The sequence below is a fragment of the Mus pahari genome, chromosome 20, assembly GCF_900095145.1.
Source record: "Mus pahari chromosome 20, PAHARI_EIJ_v1.1, whole genome shotgun sequence".
Classification (NCBI taxonomy): Eukaryota; Metazoa; Chordata; class Mammalia; order Rodentia; family Muridae; genus Mus; species Mus pahari.
In genome coordinates this window covers 3,371,015-3,389,538 of record NC_034609.1, presented here as the reverse complement: position 1 = coordinate 3,389,538, position 18,524 = coordinate 3,371,015, and the positions used below count along the sequence as shown (strand labels likewise).

The 18,524-nt window shown below is 47.7% G+C and overlaps 1 protein-coding gene across 1 annotated transcript in view; it reads left to right on the top strand.

Moving 5' to 3' along the window:
• The window catches only part of Reeld1 (reeler domain containing 1), a 24,818-nt gene extending 20,763 nt beyond the window's left edge, over positions 1–4,055 (top strand). The window contains 6 exon segments of the mRNA XM_029532717.1: positions 1,075–1,212; positions 1,688–1,748; positions 2,516–2,603; positions 2,712–2,908; positions 2,910–2,964; positions 3,838–4,055. Of these exon segments, the coding sequence (XP_029388577.1) occupies positions 1,075–1,212; positions 1,688–1,748; positions 2,516–2,603; positions 2,712–2,908; positions 2,910–2,964; positions 3,838–4,055 (757 nt within the window).
• The last annotated feature ends 14,469 nt before the right edge of the window (positions 4,056–18,524 follow it).

Sequence of the window (18,524 nt, the reverse complement as noted above, 5' to 3'; positions counted from 1 at the left end):
CTTCTTCCTAGAGAGTGATAAATTCCTATGTAGGGCAGTGACTAGCTGCCTAGACCCAAGGGTCAGCTCAAGGACTGACTGCCCAGGATCTGATATGGCTATGTATTAAGGGAAAGCACATGGATCTGTTTTCCAACTAAAGCAAGGACATTGGAGCATTCGTTATACAAAATGCCACCATTCCAGGAAACTGAGTTTCCCTGAACTTTTTGCCTCGGGACAGCGCCCAGGTTTTTGGGGCCTGTTGGCACTTGTCACTACTGGAAAGAATGTAGCAGACGACACTTCTTAGTTACTCTCATTTATGACCATCCTGAAAACATATTGGATTCTTATCATTACCATAGTTGACTGCATCAGCCAATGTGGATGAAATGCTTCCCTGTCTTTGTGAGGTGTCCTCGGGTCTCTGTTGGGTTCCCAGTGCCTGCTTATCTTTTATATAGAAATTCTAAGATGTCTTTGCTTTTGTCCTTACACGAGTGTTGAGGGTTTTATCTTTCACTGTCTATTACAATGCCAAGTGTGAGCTCCCAAGACCTGGAGTCTGCATGTAGTCCCTGTGACCCTGCTCCAAGTTATTTCTGACTGATAAATAAAAATGCCAACAGCCCTTCCTGGGCAGAAGAGACATAGGCGGGGTTTGAGTTTCACAGGCTTGGAGTTGGAGAAGAACCACAAAGAGAGAAGCAGCAGGCAGGAAGAAGGAGAGGCTACCATGGATTAGGTGAGCCATAAAAATATGGCCCTGAGGGCTAGCCTATTGGAGTTAAGAGAAGGACAGATGGAACATGGGGCTATGGATAGAAAAGTATAGTCTAACACCTTGGAGGGTAGGCAGCTACCCAGCTTTGTGCTATTTGGGGCTTATTGTAAATATAAAGGCTGTGTGCATTTTTTATCTGGGAATTCAATAACCAAAGGGGGGGTAGAAACCCTGGGCAGGGATTAAAGTAATTTCTACAACAGATGTGAACATCTGGACAATGCTCTTTCTAGCATCAGAGTGACAAAGTTATCATGGGATACAGAGAGTCTATCTCAGTCACCTTCACACACATTTACTGTAAGCAGCAATGGCCAGCAACTCAGTAGAGAGATCAACCCAATCCTACAACTATCCCTGGATGTCTATAAGTTAGAGATGCTTGTGACTCTCAGAAAAGGGTCCCTAGACCGTGATGTTTCCATCCTGAGCACCCATCATAGATCATAGCTGATGGGTTGGACGACTGAATTGGACAGGGCTAACCACTTAGCTGTTTAGGAGTCTGAAAGGAAAAAGAAGATGATGGACAAATTTATCATTAGGTGTGTGATGTATCTTCGTAGAAATAGAGCTACTGGCTAGAAGAGCTGGGTATGATAATAACTCAGAGAAGTTGAACCCTAAGATGTGTGGGATAAATAGACTACACTTTTAGTATCTGAAATATACTTTTAATGTAAAGTGTCAATGTATACATTTGTATTAAGTACTAAACAAATGGCAATACTCATGAGTTCTTTGCTTTCTCACACCCCTCCCCCTACTCTCCTTTCTGGCATCTGTATCCAAACTCAGGATTTATACCAGGGAAATCTGGTTTCATCAAAACACACAGAAGAAAGAGAAAAGATAGCCTTTTGTTTCAGATTCTTTATGGTCCCTTTCACTCTTTTAATTCCCTTCCTCCTCCTTAAGGACTCAGAATGATCTGAGCTTTGATTCTTTGGAAACCTGCCTGCCCTTGGATAAGGGTGAGCAGGTGAGAGTGTGCATGGTGGGAGGCGAGACTTGGTATTTTAGCCCTGGAGTGGGGAGTGTCCAGCTGGGAAGGAGCTGATAGATGAGCAGCCAAAACCAGAAAGAAAGCAAATGTATGATGCACAGTGCCCTTGTCCTAATCAATACCAGCCTTTCCAGTCTATGCAGTGTCTCTGGAGTTATTGGAACTTGTAGAAAATTGTTGGTTTTAGTGATTTGTTTTCCAACTTAGCTTTGCTTAATAATTTCTCTTTCCTCTTTACCCACCTTTATAAAACTAGCCTCAAAACATTGGGTGGTACCAGTGGTCAGATCAATGGGCAATATAAAATATACATCCTGAAGATTCATTTTCTCTTTGACACTGCAGAAGGTACACCAAATAAAATGTGGTATAGTATTCTCACTTAAAATTATTGGAACCTACAGTAATAATAAATGTTCCTCACTGCTATGGCCTATAATAAACAAGTATCTTCAATGTTCTCACCATGAATGATATAATCCTTTGTTTGAGTTTGGGAGCCTCTTAAAAGACCTCAAGTTTGTTCGTGCAAGTAGCCCTGTGCTCTAGTGGGGTTTCCATTAGCAACCCATCCCTGTCAGTAACATATACATATTTATCTATTTAGCTTTTTAATCTGATTCTTCTTAAGCAAGCAAGAAGCTAGCTTCTCAACTGCTGCCCGGGATTCTTGGTGGAATACAAGTCACCTAGTTGCAAACTGGGTGAAGATCTGCTCCTTTCACATGATTTTTCTTTTGTAGGACAAGATGACAGCCTCTAATAGGTCTGTAATGGGCCCTGCTCCACACACTGCTCGTATTCCAGAGCCTCAGCAGGTCTGGTCTCACTGTGAGTAGAGCCAAGGCCACTCCAAGCCCTGACTTCTGTACCTCGGGCACATCTGGGAGCCGGTCAGACCCCTCAAGGGCTTCTGATCGCTCTTTATATGAGACACAGCACAGGGAGCAGAGTGTGGAGGAGACACTGCAGAGGGTGGTATGGGATACCTTAGCAAGACTGACCTAAGGCCTGAGGTGATGCAGCTCAGGACCCCACAGCTGGAAATCCCGATTTGCCTGTCAGTCACCCTGGGTGTGGCCCTGGCTGCAGGATTTAGCTTTCTGTGTCCTCAGTATTGCCACAAGCAGACAGAAAGTGTCCTCCAGTGAGCCTACAGTAGATGCTGTTGGCGATGGGGACAGAAGGGCAGGTGATAACAGTGTCTCTGTAGGGAGCAAGACCCTTGTCCTCTGAAGAGACCCTTGGACTGGGCCCCTCGGTGGCTCCACAGAGTGTCTTAGTCAAAAAACGAGCTAATGAGAATTCCTGATGAGGCCAAGTCCCCATGGTGCCTGCTGTCAGTGTGTAGCGAGCTCAGGAAGCAGCAAAAGGGCAGATTTATCCACAGAGGGAATTCCTCTCCAGCTTTGTTGTCTTAATGTCTGTAATTTTGCTTCTTTTTTTCCTTCTTGCAATTAGACGTTCTGTTTGAAGAGTTAAAGTCGACAGAATGAATATTGTATAACCTGCTCATTAGCTAGACTCCTGTGGCCGTAAAGCTTCCTCTTTTGCCTTAAGGTGCCTGCAGAACTAGACATTCTGTCCTCCATGGTGTCTCAGCCTTGTCTTCTCTAACCCTTTGAAAAAAGTTGTGCTGGGGTTTAGCTCTTGCAAGAAAGAAAGATTTGTACTCCTCCCCACGTCTCTCTAAACCACCCAAACTCTTTTCAAAGCCAGAGTTCCAAAACTTGCTGGAGGTCTGGCTCAGTGAAGCAGGTGTAGGTGAGGGCAGTTTGTCTGTCTGCTAGCACAGGATCCTGGATCAGTCACTGTGGGGCATATCCAGAGCAAGCAGTTTTAGAGCGCTTGGTAGAGCACAGCTTGAGAAATGTACCTGTGCATTGCAAGCCCCAGCCCCAGCCCCAGCCCCAGCCCCAGCCCCAGCCCCAGCCCCAGCCCCAGCCCCAGCCCCAGCCCCANCCCCAGCCCCAGCCCCAGCCCCAGCCCCAGCCCCAGCCCCAGCCCCAGAATGGAACAAGCAAGCCTTTCCATCGGGTGAAGCACATGTGGGACTTTCCATCAGGTGCAGCAGATGTGGGACTCCCCAGCGTTTACAGTGATGAAGGACGTGTGGCTTCTAGCAGCTGGCAGGCGTGCTGCATTTTGTCAAAGGTGAGACTAAAAATGACCAACCATTACTTGGCTTATCTGGGGAAGAAAGCATCGTTGATGAAGACGATTTGTTCTCCTGACTTTGTGAAGCTCGTGTGGTTTGACAAGGGCTGTACAGGTACTGCCTAGTGCCAAAGCGCCAGGTTCTGAGACCATGCACACTGGTGTCTGTGTGTGACAACACACTGGGATTAGCTGGAAGCAGAAGTAGACACATTCCAGAGTGGCCATTTGTATTAATACGGAGACACAAAACCCACCAGTTAGGACAGGATATTTGTCTTCCACCCAAGTCCTAATAGTAAGGTGATGGAACTGTTGTCTTGCGTTTAGCTCTCCTAACTGGATGAGCACGGGCTCATGAAGTTCTAAGAACAGAACACTCTCGCTGTGCCCCACTCAGCTGCAAAGACTCTGTAGACCAGATGTGGGAAAGGTATTGCTTTGGTTTTTACTGCTGAATTTAGCTCCTTAGGTAGTGACCAAAAGACTCTGCTCTCCTGCATGTGGGTGAGGCAGTGCTCGGTACATAAAACCTAGGTAAACTGCATGTTCACAAATGAATGTGCTCTAAGAATGCTGTGGAGAGAACCAACCATATTTTATTCCAGTGAGGGCCAAGTACCCCTCTACACATCTAACAAAAAATGTATTCTTCTTCCCTCTGTCCTCAGACCCCCTGGTGTGCCTTTACCTGACCTCGTCACATGGGTGCCGTTCATGAGCACTTTTGAGATCTTCCTGTGCAAGAGGGAATCTATGTATCTGTCTGTCTGTCTCTGTGTGTGAGTGTCTGTGTGTGTGTGTCTCAGTGTGCTTATGTGTCTGTGTATGTGGCTATGTTTGTGTGTCTATCTGTACGTGAGTGTCTGTGTGTTTGTATGGGTATCTTTGTGTCTGTCTGTATGTCTGTGTGTGCCTGTCTGTGTGTATGTCTGTCTGTGAGTATGAGTGTGTGTCTGTGTCTGTGTGTCTGTGTGTGTGTCTCTCTCTGTGTGAGTGTCTGTGTTTGTTGAGAATAGAAAGCTCTAGAGCATTGTTATCTGCTGACACAGAACATGCAGAACATGGCACGTTGTGACAAGTAGTAGGCACCACGATTCTCCTTTATTTTTGAGATAGTGTCTCACTCCATGGCTTGGAATCACTAGGTAGTCTAGACTTGTACCAGTCCTCCTGCCTCACCCTCCTGGGCTCAGGAAGTACAGCTGTGTGCCATTATGTCTGACTCTACTACTTATGTCTTTTCTGATTCTGGGGCCACCTAGGTGGGACTGGGAAGTTCTCCTTGTGTCTACCAGCACTCCCCTGGAGAGCTCCTGTTGGCTGTTGATGGGAGCAGCTGAGGTCCTTTCTGTGGCTTCTTACACTGACTGATACATTCTCAGAGGAAAGGTTCCAAGTCCACAAAACCAGAAGTTCAGCTCTCCTAAGACTTGGCCTTGGTGGTTCACAATGTTATTTATGTCACTACGAGCACTGTTGGTCCCAGTAAACCACAGGACCAGGCCAGGTTCAGAGGTGCGCATAATATATTTCACTTTAATGGGCCGTGAAAGCGCGATTTTATAACTCTCTTTAATTCACTTGCACCTTCCAACTAGACTGCATCTCTACCCCGAGTACCCATGTCACAGTATAAGAAGGGGTTGTTCATCCCTGGGGAATGCCTGGAATCAGCTCTCCCACAGAGCAGCCGGGAGATGAGTGAAATCCCCGGATTTTAGAGTTGACATTGGAATCCTAGATGTCCCTCGGGGCCTCCTGGTTTCAAAGCTCCATCTCCTGCTTATGACACTCTTTGGGGCCTTTAAAAGGTGGACCTGGGTGGTGAAGGTAGCTGTCTAAATGTGGGCCATTAAAGTTACAGTGATTTGACCATGGGTAGTCTCTGCCACATGTTTCTACGGCCAGGGCTTCTGCGCTAATCTCACTGCTGTGTGGCCTGAAACTCCTCCACATTGTGAGCCAAAATAAGTCTTACTGCCCGTACGTTTTATTTGCTAGGTGTTCAGTTCCAGCCACAGGAAGAGGCGTCATTAACAGATAAGCTTAGGTATATAACCAGGCCCAATTGACATGCTGCCGAGTCTTCCTGGTGCCAGTGGCTGCACTTCTTGCATGGAGCAGACACTCTTGCTAACGCATTCCAACTTAGGCTCTCTTTTGAGAAGGGCAGCTGGCGCCCATAAGCCTGTAGAACATTAGGGAAGCCCTTTGGTCACTGCGATTTTGAAGGTCCTCTAAATTTGGCTCAGAGAATCCCTTGAGGCCAGGGAATAGGAAGTGCAAACTTAATCTGAAGGCTGTTACTAAAGCACAAAGCCATTAAAAGTTTTTTTTTTTTTTTAAGTCAAAAGACTCAAAATGCAACATCTTAAAATAGCTTTTTTTTTTTTTTTTTTTTGCCTTGTAAGAGCAGCTACAGAATTGTTCCGCCAACATTTTCTTGGAAGAAAGAAGGTTTGGGGCTAAACACACATTTAAGGAAGAATATTGGAACACCAATTGCTGAAAACTATTTTAAGCAAATGCTTTTATATCTATTGTGCTGACTTAATGTCCACAGCTCAGGGGGAAGGGTGGGTCTGACATTTCTAATTGCTTGTGCTTTGTGGATACAGTTTTGGTAAATTGTAGCCATGTACTCTGTAGCTTTGCTGATCTGTGCCCCTGTTGAGGCAGTCTACATTATTTGCTGTTTTCGTGTTTGTTTCTTTTTTAAAAAATTAATTAATCCAAAAAACAGGTCACCAAGCTATAACTACTTAATCAAGTGCCACAGTTTCTTTCAAAGCTGTCTGGGGTGGGCTGGCGATTTATGAATGAATTACAGTTGATGATTAGTCCCTCCCGGAGGCCTGGACTGCTTGGTATTAACCAGACTCTCTGGAATGTAGAATATTTTGATGTTACATTCCCAGCTTTTCCCTGTCCTGAAAGTGGTGCATGCTGGGAATCTCTTTTCCCAGTGGGGAGCATGAAACCCAAGAACTCTGCTTTTTAAGATGACCCAGCTCTGGCTGGTCACGGGGCTGCAGTGTGTCTGCAACAGTCTCTCCCTGTGTCAGGTGGAGCTTCGTGAGACTTAGAGTTTAGTGTTTGAGTGCTTTGGTTATTCTGTGCATGTGTGCATGTGTGTATGCGTGCGTGCGTGTGTGTGTGTGTGTGTGTGTGTGTATGTGTGTGGCGTGTGCATGTGTGATGTGGTGTCTATCTCTGCATGTGTGTACGTGCATGTGTATGCATGAATGTGTGTTTGTGTGGTGTGGGGGTATGCATATATATATATATATATATATATATATATATATATATAGAGAGAGAGAGAGAGAGAGAGAGAGAGAGAGTGCAGACACATGTATATAGAGGCCAGGGAACAATGTCCAGTGCCATCACTTGTTTTGAGAGCGTCTCTCAGTGGCCTGGAGTTTGCTGGCTAGTCTAGGCTGGTGGCCACTGGGCACCAAGGCCCCTCCTACCCGTACCTCCCCAGTGTTAGGATTAAACATGTGCGTTACACACTTAGCTTTCTAGACAGGTGTTGAGGACTGAACCCTGGCCCTTGTGTTTTCGTCTCCTCAGACTCTGGTTATCTGATATTCTAAACGCAAAAGAAAATGCTAAACGTTAAAACAACAACGACAACAGCCACCCCTCCTTTCCTAGTGATGCGGCTGCCAGGAAAACTCACTTTTAAATGTCAGCAATGTCACTGCCTTTGACATCGTTAATGGATTTCCATTTCTCTCAGAATAATATGTGAACATCTGATGGGGCTGAACAGGTCCTTGCCTGCTGCTGATTTGCACACATTCCCAGAGCAGCCACGATACCCTGAGGACCACATAGCTCTGTCCCTCTCTCTTGCTCTTGAATCCTTGTCTGGAATTTTATTTCCTAAACCCCAAATCCTCAGCACCTTGTTGTTCTGTTGCCTCATTAGTGACCCCCTTTGTCCACAGCCCCATGTCTTATGTATGTGGTTATGAGCCTAGCTTTTAACAGCTGAGCCATCTCTCCAGCCCTAAAGTCACTTCTCAATTCCCCTGTCTCTGTCCTAGCCCCGATTTTTACCTGGCTGTGTTCTTAGCACGCCACAGGCCAGAGAGTTTCCCAGAGGTGAGGCGTTTTTGGTTCACTGCTACATCCCAGTACATAGTTCCTACTGCATTTCTCTAACACACAGCAAACTATCAGTAACTGTAGCGGATGGATATGTTCGCCATCTGTACTGTTAGGAAGAACTCTTGGTGTGCACTGACTTTGGACACCATGTACGTTGAGCAGCTCTGGGATGCTTGGCAACAGAACTGGGAAGTTTTCCTTCACCCAAATGAGTTAAAGATCTGTGGGCAGCTGTCTCCAGGGCAGGAGATAAGCTTGTGTCTCAGACCAGGGCTCCGGGGATTCTTGTAGGTTCTCGAACCTCACCTCCAGTCTGAGCTGGAGCTGAAGCGCACCTCCCAGGGACACAGGCTCACCTGGAAGCATGGCTTCTGTTGGTTTTCTGAGCTGGAGCTGAAGCGCACCTCCCAGGAACACAGGCTCACCTGGAAGCATGGTTTTTGTTTGTTTTCTTTTCCGTTTATAGTCTGTCATGGTGTTTTTCAACCTTTATGCTCTTAACAGTTGGGGGCTGGAAGCTTATTGAGATGGGGGAGGGGTGTCCTGGTGTTGTAGCATGTCCAGCAATATACTTGGTCTAGGAACCGGGTCTCAGGCTCACAGTTGCCAGTAGCTTCTTCTTCTCAACTGGAAACAACTAAAAGTGTCCTCTTTTGCCAGATATGCACTGTACTGGACAGTACGAGGACAGTTGCTCTCTCTCTGTCTCTGTCTCTCTCTGTCTCTGTCTCTCTCTGTCTCTGTCTCTCTCTGTCTCTGTCTCTGTCTCTCTCTGTCTCTCTCTGTCTCTCTCTGTCTCTCTCTCTCTGTCTCTCTCTCTGTCTCTGTCTCTCTCTGTCCCTCTCTCTGTCTCTCTCTGTCCCTGTCTCTCTCTGTCTCTGTCTCTCTCTGTCTCTCTCTGTCTCTCTCTGTCCCTGTCTCTCTCTGTCTCTGTCTCTCTCTGTCTCTCTCTTTGTCTCTCTCTCTCTCTCTCTGTCTCTGTCTGTCTCCCCCCACCCCACCCCCGGGCTACCATGTGTAATATAATTTTAGGCTCTAAAATGAAGCTGCTTTTTCTAATCAGCCCCACCCTTGTGGAAAGGGTGGAAAAGTTTGGATACAGAATTTTAAAATTCGAATCTTTATGATCACGTCAGGCATGGTGGTGTATGTCTCTAATCCCTGCAGTTGGGAATTAGAGGTCAGAGGTAGGCAAGTCTGTGCGAGTTAGAGGACAGCCTGGGCTACAGAGGGAGTTAGATAATGGTCAGTCACAAATTTAAAAAGAAAGGATTATTTTTCTTGTTAGAGTTTTCAAAATCTTCCCCAATTCCCAGACTCAAACTTGTTCTGTGCTAAGGATGGCCTTGAACCTAATCCTCACCCTCCTGTCTCCTCCTGTAAAGGACTGGGATTACGGGCATATGCCACCGTGCCTCCTGGGATTACATGCCTCCTAGGATTACGGGCATATGCCACCGTGCCTAGTTTGTGCCACTCGAGGGATCAAACCAAGGATTTTGTGTGTCACATCCCCAGTCCTGATAGTTAGCTTTTAAGACCCCAGTAAGATAATCAAAAGCTGCTGTTTTCCCACTTCTTCCCTGGCTGTCCCTTCTCTTTGCCTTGAGGCCCTGAAATAGAAGGCTCCAGCAAGCACAGGCAGAGCACGTTCCTCTTTACAGGTGGGAACAAGGCCACAGCCTGGCAGCTGGAGTTCTCTTCCTCCATCTTCCCCGATTTCCAGACCCATGTGCCTTTCCACCACACTTGGTGGCTCATTTGTTTTAGCAAGCCTCTTGGATGCTGCAAATATTTCTGCAGCTCTGGAAAGAGTCTGGAATGGAGCAGAAACATGTGCTGGGGTGATTTACCTACAGCTGCTGCTGCTGGACCCAAAAGGGTTGTAAGGAGAGAGAGAACAAAGGATGTGTGTCCGTGGGGCCCATGGCAGGGCGAGGCCCACTGTCATCTCACTACCCAGCTAAGGGACACTAAGTGTCTCGCAGAGACTTATTCAGCATCCCCACAACCTCCTCTGTCTGGTCTTGCTCCAAATGGTACCCTGGGAACATCTTTCTCTCTCTGCTGATAACAGGGTGTTATTTTTCCCTCCCAAAGTGTTTTGTTACTTTATAGAGGAAAGAGGCTGCCTGGAAATATATTCTATGGGACATTAAAGAATGCATTTATTTGATTTATAGACAGACAAGGCAAGGTTGCTTGAGAGGCAGGGAACCAATGGGGATACCCATGGTGACTAATGATTAATTATTATATCTAGAGTGATGTTTTCCCATCAGCTGATAGGCTGGAGAAATAGAGTGGAGCTAGGTTAGCTCCATGGGTCAGAGACGCTGCCTCTGCACTTTCAGATTGCAGTATCTGTTACACACAGCACCTTCTCATTTAGAAACATAATTTGTTGTTCTCCCACACCAAAAGAAAAAAAAAAGCCTGATATTTCACATACAAGGCAAAGATTAGAATCGCTGCACAGGACCGCCTACAGTAGGTTGTGGTGTCCCTGAATCAAGGGCACCAGGCTCCTGGTACTGAGAGAGCTGTAGAAGGCAGTGACTTCTGATCTTCATTATGCAAATGTGCAGCCTCCCGAGCTGAGCTGCTTAACCTCCTCAGGAGAGATGTCACTGCTCATTTCAAGCTCCAAACGTAGCACCAGTGTTAGTACTATTATGTTATTATTATTATTTGTAGGACATGTGTAAGCACAAGCCCTTGGATTAGGCTGCGTCTCTACTTGCCCAGACTGTGTGGGGATGAATGTCAACTCCTCATATTATATCAAACAAAGAAGTCAACAGTTGTGCCTCTCCTTAATGCTTGCTGATGGAGGCATTTCACAGACCTCCCCGTCTGCCATCCCTGGATAAAATGGCAAGAGTTTGTGAAGTTTAATTTCTGTCTGCAGAAGCCTGGGTCCTTGGCTGTGGCAGAAGTGACTGACAGAAACTTATAGAATGGAGTTAGAACTCGGGAAAAGATTGTTCTGGGGATGCAGAATGGTGAGGGGGCAGAAAGGGAAGGAAGCTGTGTGTGATTAAGGAAGGGAGATGTCTTCTAGTCCATTCATGGGTCATTGCTAACTATGAGAACCATAGAGATAAATAAGGCTCTGAGCAGACAACAGAGACCACTGTGGTGAGAGGGGAAGCCAGACTGTCTATTAGCTGCCCAGGGAAGTTGAGGGCAAAGATTGAGCATCTTTGAAACCCAGATTGCTTGACCTCCATCGGCAAGGACCATCTTTCAAAAGAGAAAGCTCCTCCTGTGGGAAACGGAGTAGATAAGCGTAAACAGTTACCTGGTGGTGGGATTCTCGAGGCGACGGAAAGCTAGTCATAACTTTCCCTCAGCCCAGTCCTAGAGGCCTCTAGTTTAGATCTGCAACACCCCCACCTCCAAAGGACTGTGGGTTAACAGTCTAGTGCTCAGCTTGGCTTTATTAGAGATAGTGAAACTTTATGACATGAGGCCTAGTGGGAGATCTTAGCTTATGAGGTGCACCCTTAGAGGGGATGCTGAAATGCAGACCCTTCCTTGTCCTCTTTGCTTCTGAGCTGCTTGAGATAGGCAGCTTGCTCCACCACTGGCAACCATTATTCAACAAAGCTGTGGGGCCAGCCAAACATAGACGATGAACCTTTCTTCTTTTTAAGTTGGTTTATCTCAGGTATTTGGCTAAAACGGAAGAAATGAATCCAACATTAATAAGTGATGGAGAAGAACTATGGATAGAGCCTCAGGTCTCCCCTTGTACTACTCCAAATCACCCCAATATGGCACTGACACCAAATTCCCAGCACAACTAAATCTGATGTTTCAGGAATGGAGTCTGTCCCCATGTGTCTTGAGAATAATTTGCCAGAGGTTCTACTATGCAGGCAGGCCTGGCAGCACTACCTCAGCTTACGGTGAACACAAACTTCATGAAAGCAAGACTCCTGCCATGTTTGCTTGGTTTAGAATCCAGGACAGAGTGTGCCCCAAATAGGACATTGAATTAACTTCTACTAAGTACAGTACATGAAATAGCTCCGTGTTAGAGACAAGCCAATTGCTTCTCTGCCTTTTGGCTAAGATCATGGTAAAAACAAGTCATAGAATTAGGCCACGTGAAGCATCTGTGGTGAGCCGTCCACTAGGGCTCCAAGAGCCATGTTGTTGGACACACGCATGTGCCTCGTTCTTCCTGAGTGGAAAGCAGAAGTCAAGTGTGTGAAAACAGCAGTTGCCTTATGTTGCTAAGTGGGCACAGTATCCAACTGCCTTCTAATGACTTCTACGCGTCTGAATACCCATAGATTAGTGCAGCCCTCAGACCTCATTAGAGAACATGGTGGTTAACACAGAAACAAAATGGTCAAGGTGCAGCGTGTCAGTGGAGTGCTCGGCCACAAATAGGACATCTTCATCACGCCTCTTTCCACAAAGGTCCAGGGACCATTATAGGAGTGGAGAACACAGAACAGTTGTTGGAGCTGGAGGACAGAAAAAAGAAAGCAGAACAGTGACTTCTGAATGTGACAAGGACTCAGACCAGGGCCCACACCACCAGGGCCAGCTCTCCAGCACGGCCCCATTGAGGGGTAGGGCCAGCAGCAAGCAGCAAGGGGTGGGGCCAAACCTCCGGTGCTCACTCTTCCGAGTTCCACAGCTGGTGAGGGTCCGGGCCAGCTCTGCACAGCCCTAGGACATCAACATGGTCCCATGGGACAACCCAGATGAGAGACGTCTGTGTGGCCTTTGGTAGGAACACGGGCAATGAACATTGACACAGACCCCTGCTGTGGTAGGGCCAGGGACTCAATGCTGTCCTAGGTAGCAGCATCTGTCAGGCCTTCACCATGGCTTCAGGTGGCAGTGCAGGCCACTCACATCAGGCTGCTCCTCGCCACCCTCATGTCTCCAGTTCTGCCTCTCTTCATGATGCACAAACCTTTCTCTTTCTCTCCCATCTCCCCACCACTTAATTGCTCATCTAAATGATGCTTACCCTCTGGGTGTCTTCCTCCCAACCTGCACCATGTGGCTGTTGGCCAACTTTGATATGTTAATAGGCACCTGAGTTAACCATTTGTTGAGTTTCTTTGGTACCCAAATCTCTGGAACCTTTGGGCTACTTAGGAAAACAGTGCAGGCCTGCGACATGACGTGATTCATACTGAGACTAAAGGCAATAAGGCCCAGATCCTGCTTTAAAGGAGTAGCTGATGGTGAAACAGTCCCTCAAAAGGAAAACCAGCACTTGAGGTAGATGCTCCCTCAGGAAGCCTCACTGACCCTCTCTTCCCCATTCCCTTTCCCTCAGGGCACGTTCCTCTCTGAAGTCCGGGAGTCTGAGATCTCAGGATTAATTACTGCAGCTCTGAGCACCCAATTCTTTGAAAACCACATTCAGGTTTTCAGTTAGCACCAAGTCAACAACCTGTCACCCTGGGAGCTGGTGGAGTGACCCAGGGCAGATGGACACACAGGACTGGTTTGGGAAGAGAGGAAGCTCACTGCATACACACACACACACACACACACACACACACACCCTGCTGTGGTTTGTGTCTTTCTCCCCCAGATGCCAACGGAGTCAAGGGCCACACCAGGTAGCCTTTCCTTCCTCCTTGTTCTTGTTTAGGTTCGGCTGGGTGAAGAGTTTTGTGTAAGTAGAAAGTGTCTTTCTCAGAGTCAAGAGACCCATTCAGTAGCTGGGCTTTGGCTGCTTTGTGGGTTCTTCTTTCTTCCACCCTTTTCTACCCTTTCAGCCCCTAACACTGGGTAGGAGAGAAAAAAGGATACAGAGGAAAGAGAAACACATTACTATTCGACTACCTCCTGCTGACCAGGGGAGTTGATTGATTTTTGCTGTCAGGATATCTAATTTCTTGTTGTTTCTTCTTTTAACAAATGGCAACCAACAACGAACAACAGCAACAAACAAACAACCATCAATGCCCCCCAAGTTTTAGCGTCCTAGCATTTATAAACCCACTAAAAAGTCACCATGATTCCAAACTTCACTCACGTTCAGAAACTCTCTGCTGCTTGCAAAATCACACCCCTGCTAGAGCACGAGGCAAATCACAGTCAGCTGCTGTGGACAACCTGAAGCAGCCCATATTCTATACTTTGGATTAAAACAAAAACATATTCTTATAATATACCTATGATTTTGCTTTGTTTTTTTATTTTTATTTTTTGGTATTGTTTTTACAGAAACCAAAATTCCAAAATTGTCACTGCGTATTTACTTGGAAAAAAAATATGGTGAAGAGGGACCTGGTGTGGAGTTGGGTCTGATTGGCTCCATGGAGGAGTGTGGGCATGTCATCAGGACACATGCTCTGAGACCCTGAAATCAAGTGCCACTCCCCAGACCTAGTGAAGTGACAGATCTGCTCACATGCAGAGCCAGTGTGCCATCTCCAACTCTACTCTCTACCCCAGCAAGATCCTTCCATCCAGGCGTTCAGATGCGTGAAACAGCGTACTGATAACCTACTTAAGGCTGTGCAGTGACTTCATAAAGCTTTTGTGCCCATCAGGGTACTGGAATGTCACTGATTTTCTATCAAGCCCTAGAGAGAGGAGGGGGGAGGAGAGGGGGAGACGGGGAGACGGGGAGAGGGAGGGCGGGAGGGAGAGAGAGAGAGAGAGACAGAGAGTGAGAGAGAGAAAGAAAGAGAGACATACAGAGTGTTAGAGAGAGAAGAGAAGAGAGAGAGAGAGAGAGAGAGAGAGAGAGAGAGAGAGAGAGAGAGAGAGAGAGAGACCATGTAGGAGTAACATGTAACTAAATTCAATATGGATGAAATCACCATGTTTGGGCAAAATGTCTTCCCATCCCTGAAGCTGAGTTTTCACTCCTGTGAGATAGGTGCCGTGATCTGCGTGGGAGATTTACTGTGAGCAGCACTGGGTCTTTACACTCAGCTTTGATATCACACACGCACACGCACACGCACGCGCGCACACACACACACATACAAACAAAAAAACAACAAAAAAAACCCCATGTCTCCACTGTGTTCTGAAATCTCAGAAAGCACAAGCTGTGTTCTCTTTGTTTCTGTGATCTCAACTCCAAATATAGTGACTGTCCAGCACACTGCAGGCGCTGGCACACAGTAGGTGCTTCAGTACAACCTTCAGAGAAAGGCCTGTCTGACCACTGCATCTGAGTAGCGTCACTTGGCTCTTCACGATTAGTTTCCTTCCTAGCCCTTGAAGTGATGTATTTACGTGCATGTCTGTCCTCGCTGGACTGTAATTCTCCCGAGGTCAGGGCCTTTGCCTGTCTTGCTCATCAGAGTCTAGACAGTACCTTGTACAGGGTCTCTGCTCGGGGTGCATTTGTCAAATGGACAAACTCATGAAATTCCCTATTTCACTGTTACTGGTCTATGTGACAATGGTTTACAAGGTATCAGGACCAGTCCAAACAGGCAAGAGTTATTTGTCTTCAGAGTTCACTAGAGAAGGAGAGCTTGGTCAGGAAGTACTCATGCCTTCTCCTCACAGAGTTCAGCTGGGACCCTTTCTACAGGACAACCCACTTCCTCAGGCCTCTGAGACGAGGCCTTCCTGCCAAATGGAGCAGAGTGAATGAGGTTTTATGACGTGGACGAGGCTGCCTCAGAGTCTAAACTGGGGCCCTGGGGCGGAGGGGGGTGTGGCTGGAAGAGCCTTGGAACCCAACCCTCTCCCTGGGCTCTGCACCACTGAAAGGCTTCAGACAGCTTGGGCACTGGGCCAGGCTGCTGAGTTCCAGTGGGAAAGCTGACCTTGGCCAGAACAGCCAGGAAGAGGCACAAATGACTCATTGTCCCACATCCTCCAAGGTGAAAACCCAGCAGTGTGTGTGGCCTGCGGGGCTAGATGCTCTTGAGGCCTTGGCTCCTTCCTCAGCCAAAATAAAAGCACCGGAGATTCAAACACACACAGCCCAGGGACACATTGGGCCACTCTCCCACTGTCTCTCCTGGCATGTCCCTGCATTTCCAGTTTTAAAATACCCTTATAGCACAATTTCCAGCTTTAGCAGGATTTCTTTTAAAAGGCAAGACAGTCTTCACTGTGTGTGTGTGTGTGGGTTTTTTTGGGGGGGTAGAAACAAGGTACAGCCTAGTGAACCGCCACCACCCCTCGGGGCACAAAGGCAGTGTGAGAAACTTTCAGTGTGTGAAGGTCTCCCCCCCCCCCCCCCCCGCCAATGTTTTGACTCAGAAGTTTGGAATCTCAAGTCCTAATTTATAAGGTGTGTTATTGCTTCTAGATTTCCACTAGAGGGCAGTCTTGGAAAATATTTATAAATATATATTTTATTGCTCTGTCTAAGAGAGTGCTGTTTTGGATTGTCTTATTTTGTTTTGGCGAAGAGAGCCTGTGTAACATTTCGTGGCAGGTCCTTGTCTCATTTTTCCACAAGCACAGCTAGAAAACCAGGCCGGATAAAATGCCATTGCTGCCGGGTCCTCATGCCCAGGCAATGCGGAGGCTGCCCGGCTTCCAGAACTCCCTTCTCAGCACCAGCTGCCCTGCGGGGTCGGGGGTGAGAAGAGCCACCCCAGCAGAGCTGTAAGGCCCTGCCTGACAAAGGGCTCCTCTGGTTTGAGTTCAGCCACCACTAAGGCTCGGCTTCACCCCCTTTCTCCCAGGAAAGCAGGGGCCGGAAATACTCAGAAAAGAAGCAGGAAGGATCAGAGGGGAAGCCAACTGAGTCCAAACAACTAAAAATAGAGTTCCCAGGCAGGCAACCATGGCTCTTTCCCTCTGTGTGTAAGTACGTGTAAATAAGGCAGACCAACTCTGAGTCTGGAAGGATCCTGGGCACATTTGTGTAGCCAGGGCTACACACTGTGTAATCTAGGGGATCTCTCTCTCTCTCTCTCTCCTCTCCTCTCCTCTCCTCTCCTCTCCTCTCCTCTCCTCTTCTCTTCTCTTCTCTTCTCTCTCTAACACTCTGTATGTCTCTCTTTCTTTCTCTCTCTCACTCTCTGTCTCTCTGTCTCTCTCTCTCCAACAGAGAACATCTTCACTGAATTCCGTGGCTAGGGGAGATGGACGACTACTCTTACCATATGCTTCATCAGTGAACTTAATGACAATAAGTGACAAGGTCAAACTGCTCCTCGGAGACTCGGATCTATTTGGGGAGCACGTCTAATGCACACCCCTCAACTCTCTGAGCTGGACATTCCTGTGTGGCCCCATTTCCTTCTGGAGACAACTCAGGGGGTGGGGGTAGGGTCACAATGCTCCTCTATTTAGAGCAGCAGACGAAAGCCAGGCCAGGGATCATGATCTCACAGCCGCGGTGCTAGGGCTCAGGTGGTAGTCAGCCATTTCCTTCCCGTGGTGAGGGCATCTCCTGTGCCAGGCTGCTTGGTGCGACTAGGATGCTCCTTGTTGCTTGACCTTAAAAGCAGGCTGTAGCAATGTCAAGACAGGTCCCTGAGTCCTCCAGGCCCAGGCCAGAAAGGGAAACCCCAGTCCAGGTACTGCTTGCCTTTGTTGGTGTGGGGGTGTCTGCTAGGGCGTGACCTTTCTAGGAGCACTGAAGCCTGTTAGAAGGTCAAGGCTGCCTCATGTGCCCAGGGCTACACCTTGTTCATGGTCCTACCCCTCCTCAGGGTCATTCTCCTGCCAACCTTTGCCCACTCTGGGGACCTCTATGTGTGAGCAGGGGTCAGTTCCGGAAAACTGGTCTGAAAGCTTGCTGTTTCCAAGAGGGAAGTGAAGGTTAGAAGGAGAAAGGGGCAGCAAACGGGCTGTGTAGAGCCTCTGGCCTAGGGCACTGGCGGCAGAGACAGTGGACAATGAAATAGCAAAGACAGAGCCCTGGGCCTGCGCTCTCCTCCATGCTGAGAGGTCAGAGGTCACTTCTACAATACCCTGCTCCTCACTCTGTTCCACACTGGTGGGAGTTGCTCCCATCCAGAAAGGACGCGACCGACCATGATGGCTGCACCTGAGGTTAGAGCCACCTTGGTCTAGCAGGAAATCTATGTTTTCAACTTCTGGTACTCATACGCACCAGGAGCTACAACAAGGCTTGCTTCTAGATAGCAATACCACGGGATCCCAAGGGTCAGACCAGACTAGAAGATGCGCACAAGGGCTGGGCCTCCTGTTACTCCAATGCTTCCAGAAACTGAACGGCGAGATAGGATAGCCCTGGGTGCTGCAAGTGATCCTGGGAGCAACCTCTTGCCAAATTCCTGCACTCTGGTCTTTTCTCCTCCCATCTGTGGGTTACAGTTGTCTATTTACTCCAGCTGCAGCACCAGGGAAACCATTCCGCCCAAGTCTAGCTTGGTGGGTGCACTAGAAACTTTATTCTGTTATTTACAGAAGCTTGGAGTTATTGGATTACAGCAGGCCAAAGGCTATTGCATCATAGGAACCCAATCCTGCATTATAGGAGCCCACTCCTGCATCATAGGAGCCCACTCCTGCATCATAGGAGCCCACTCC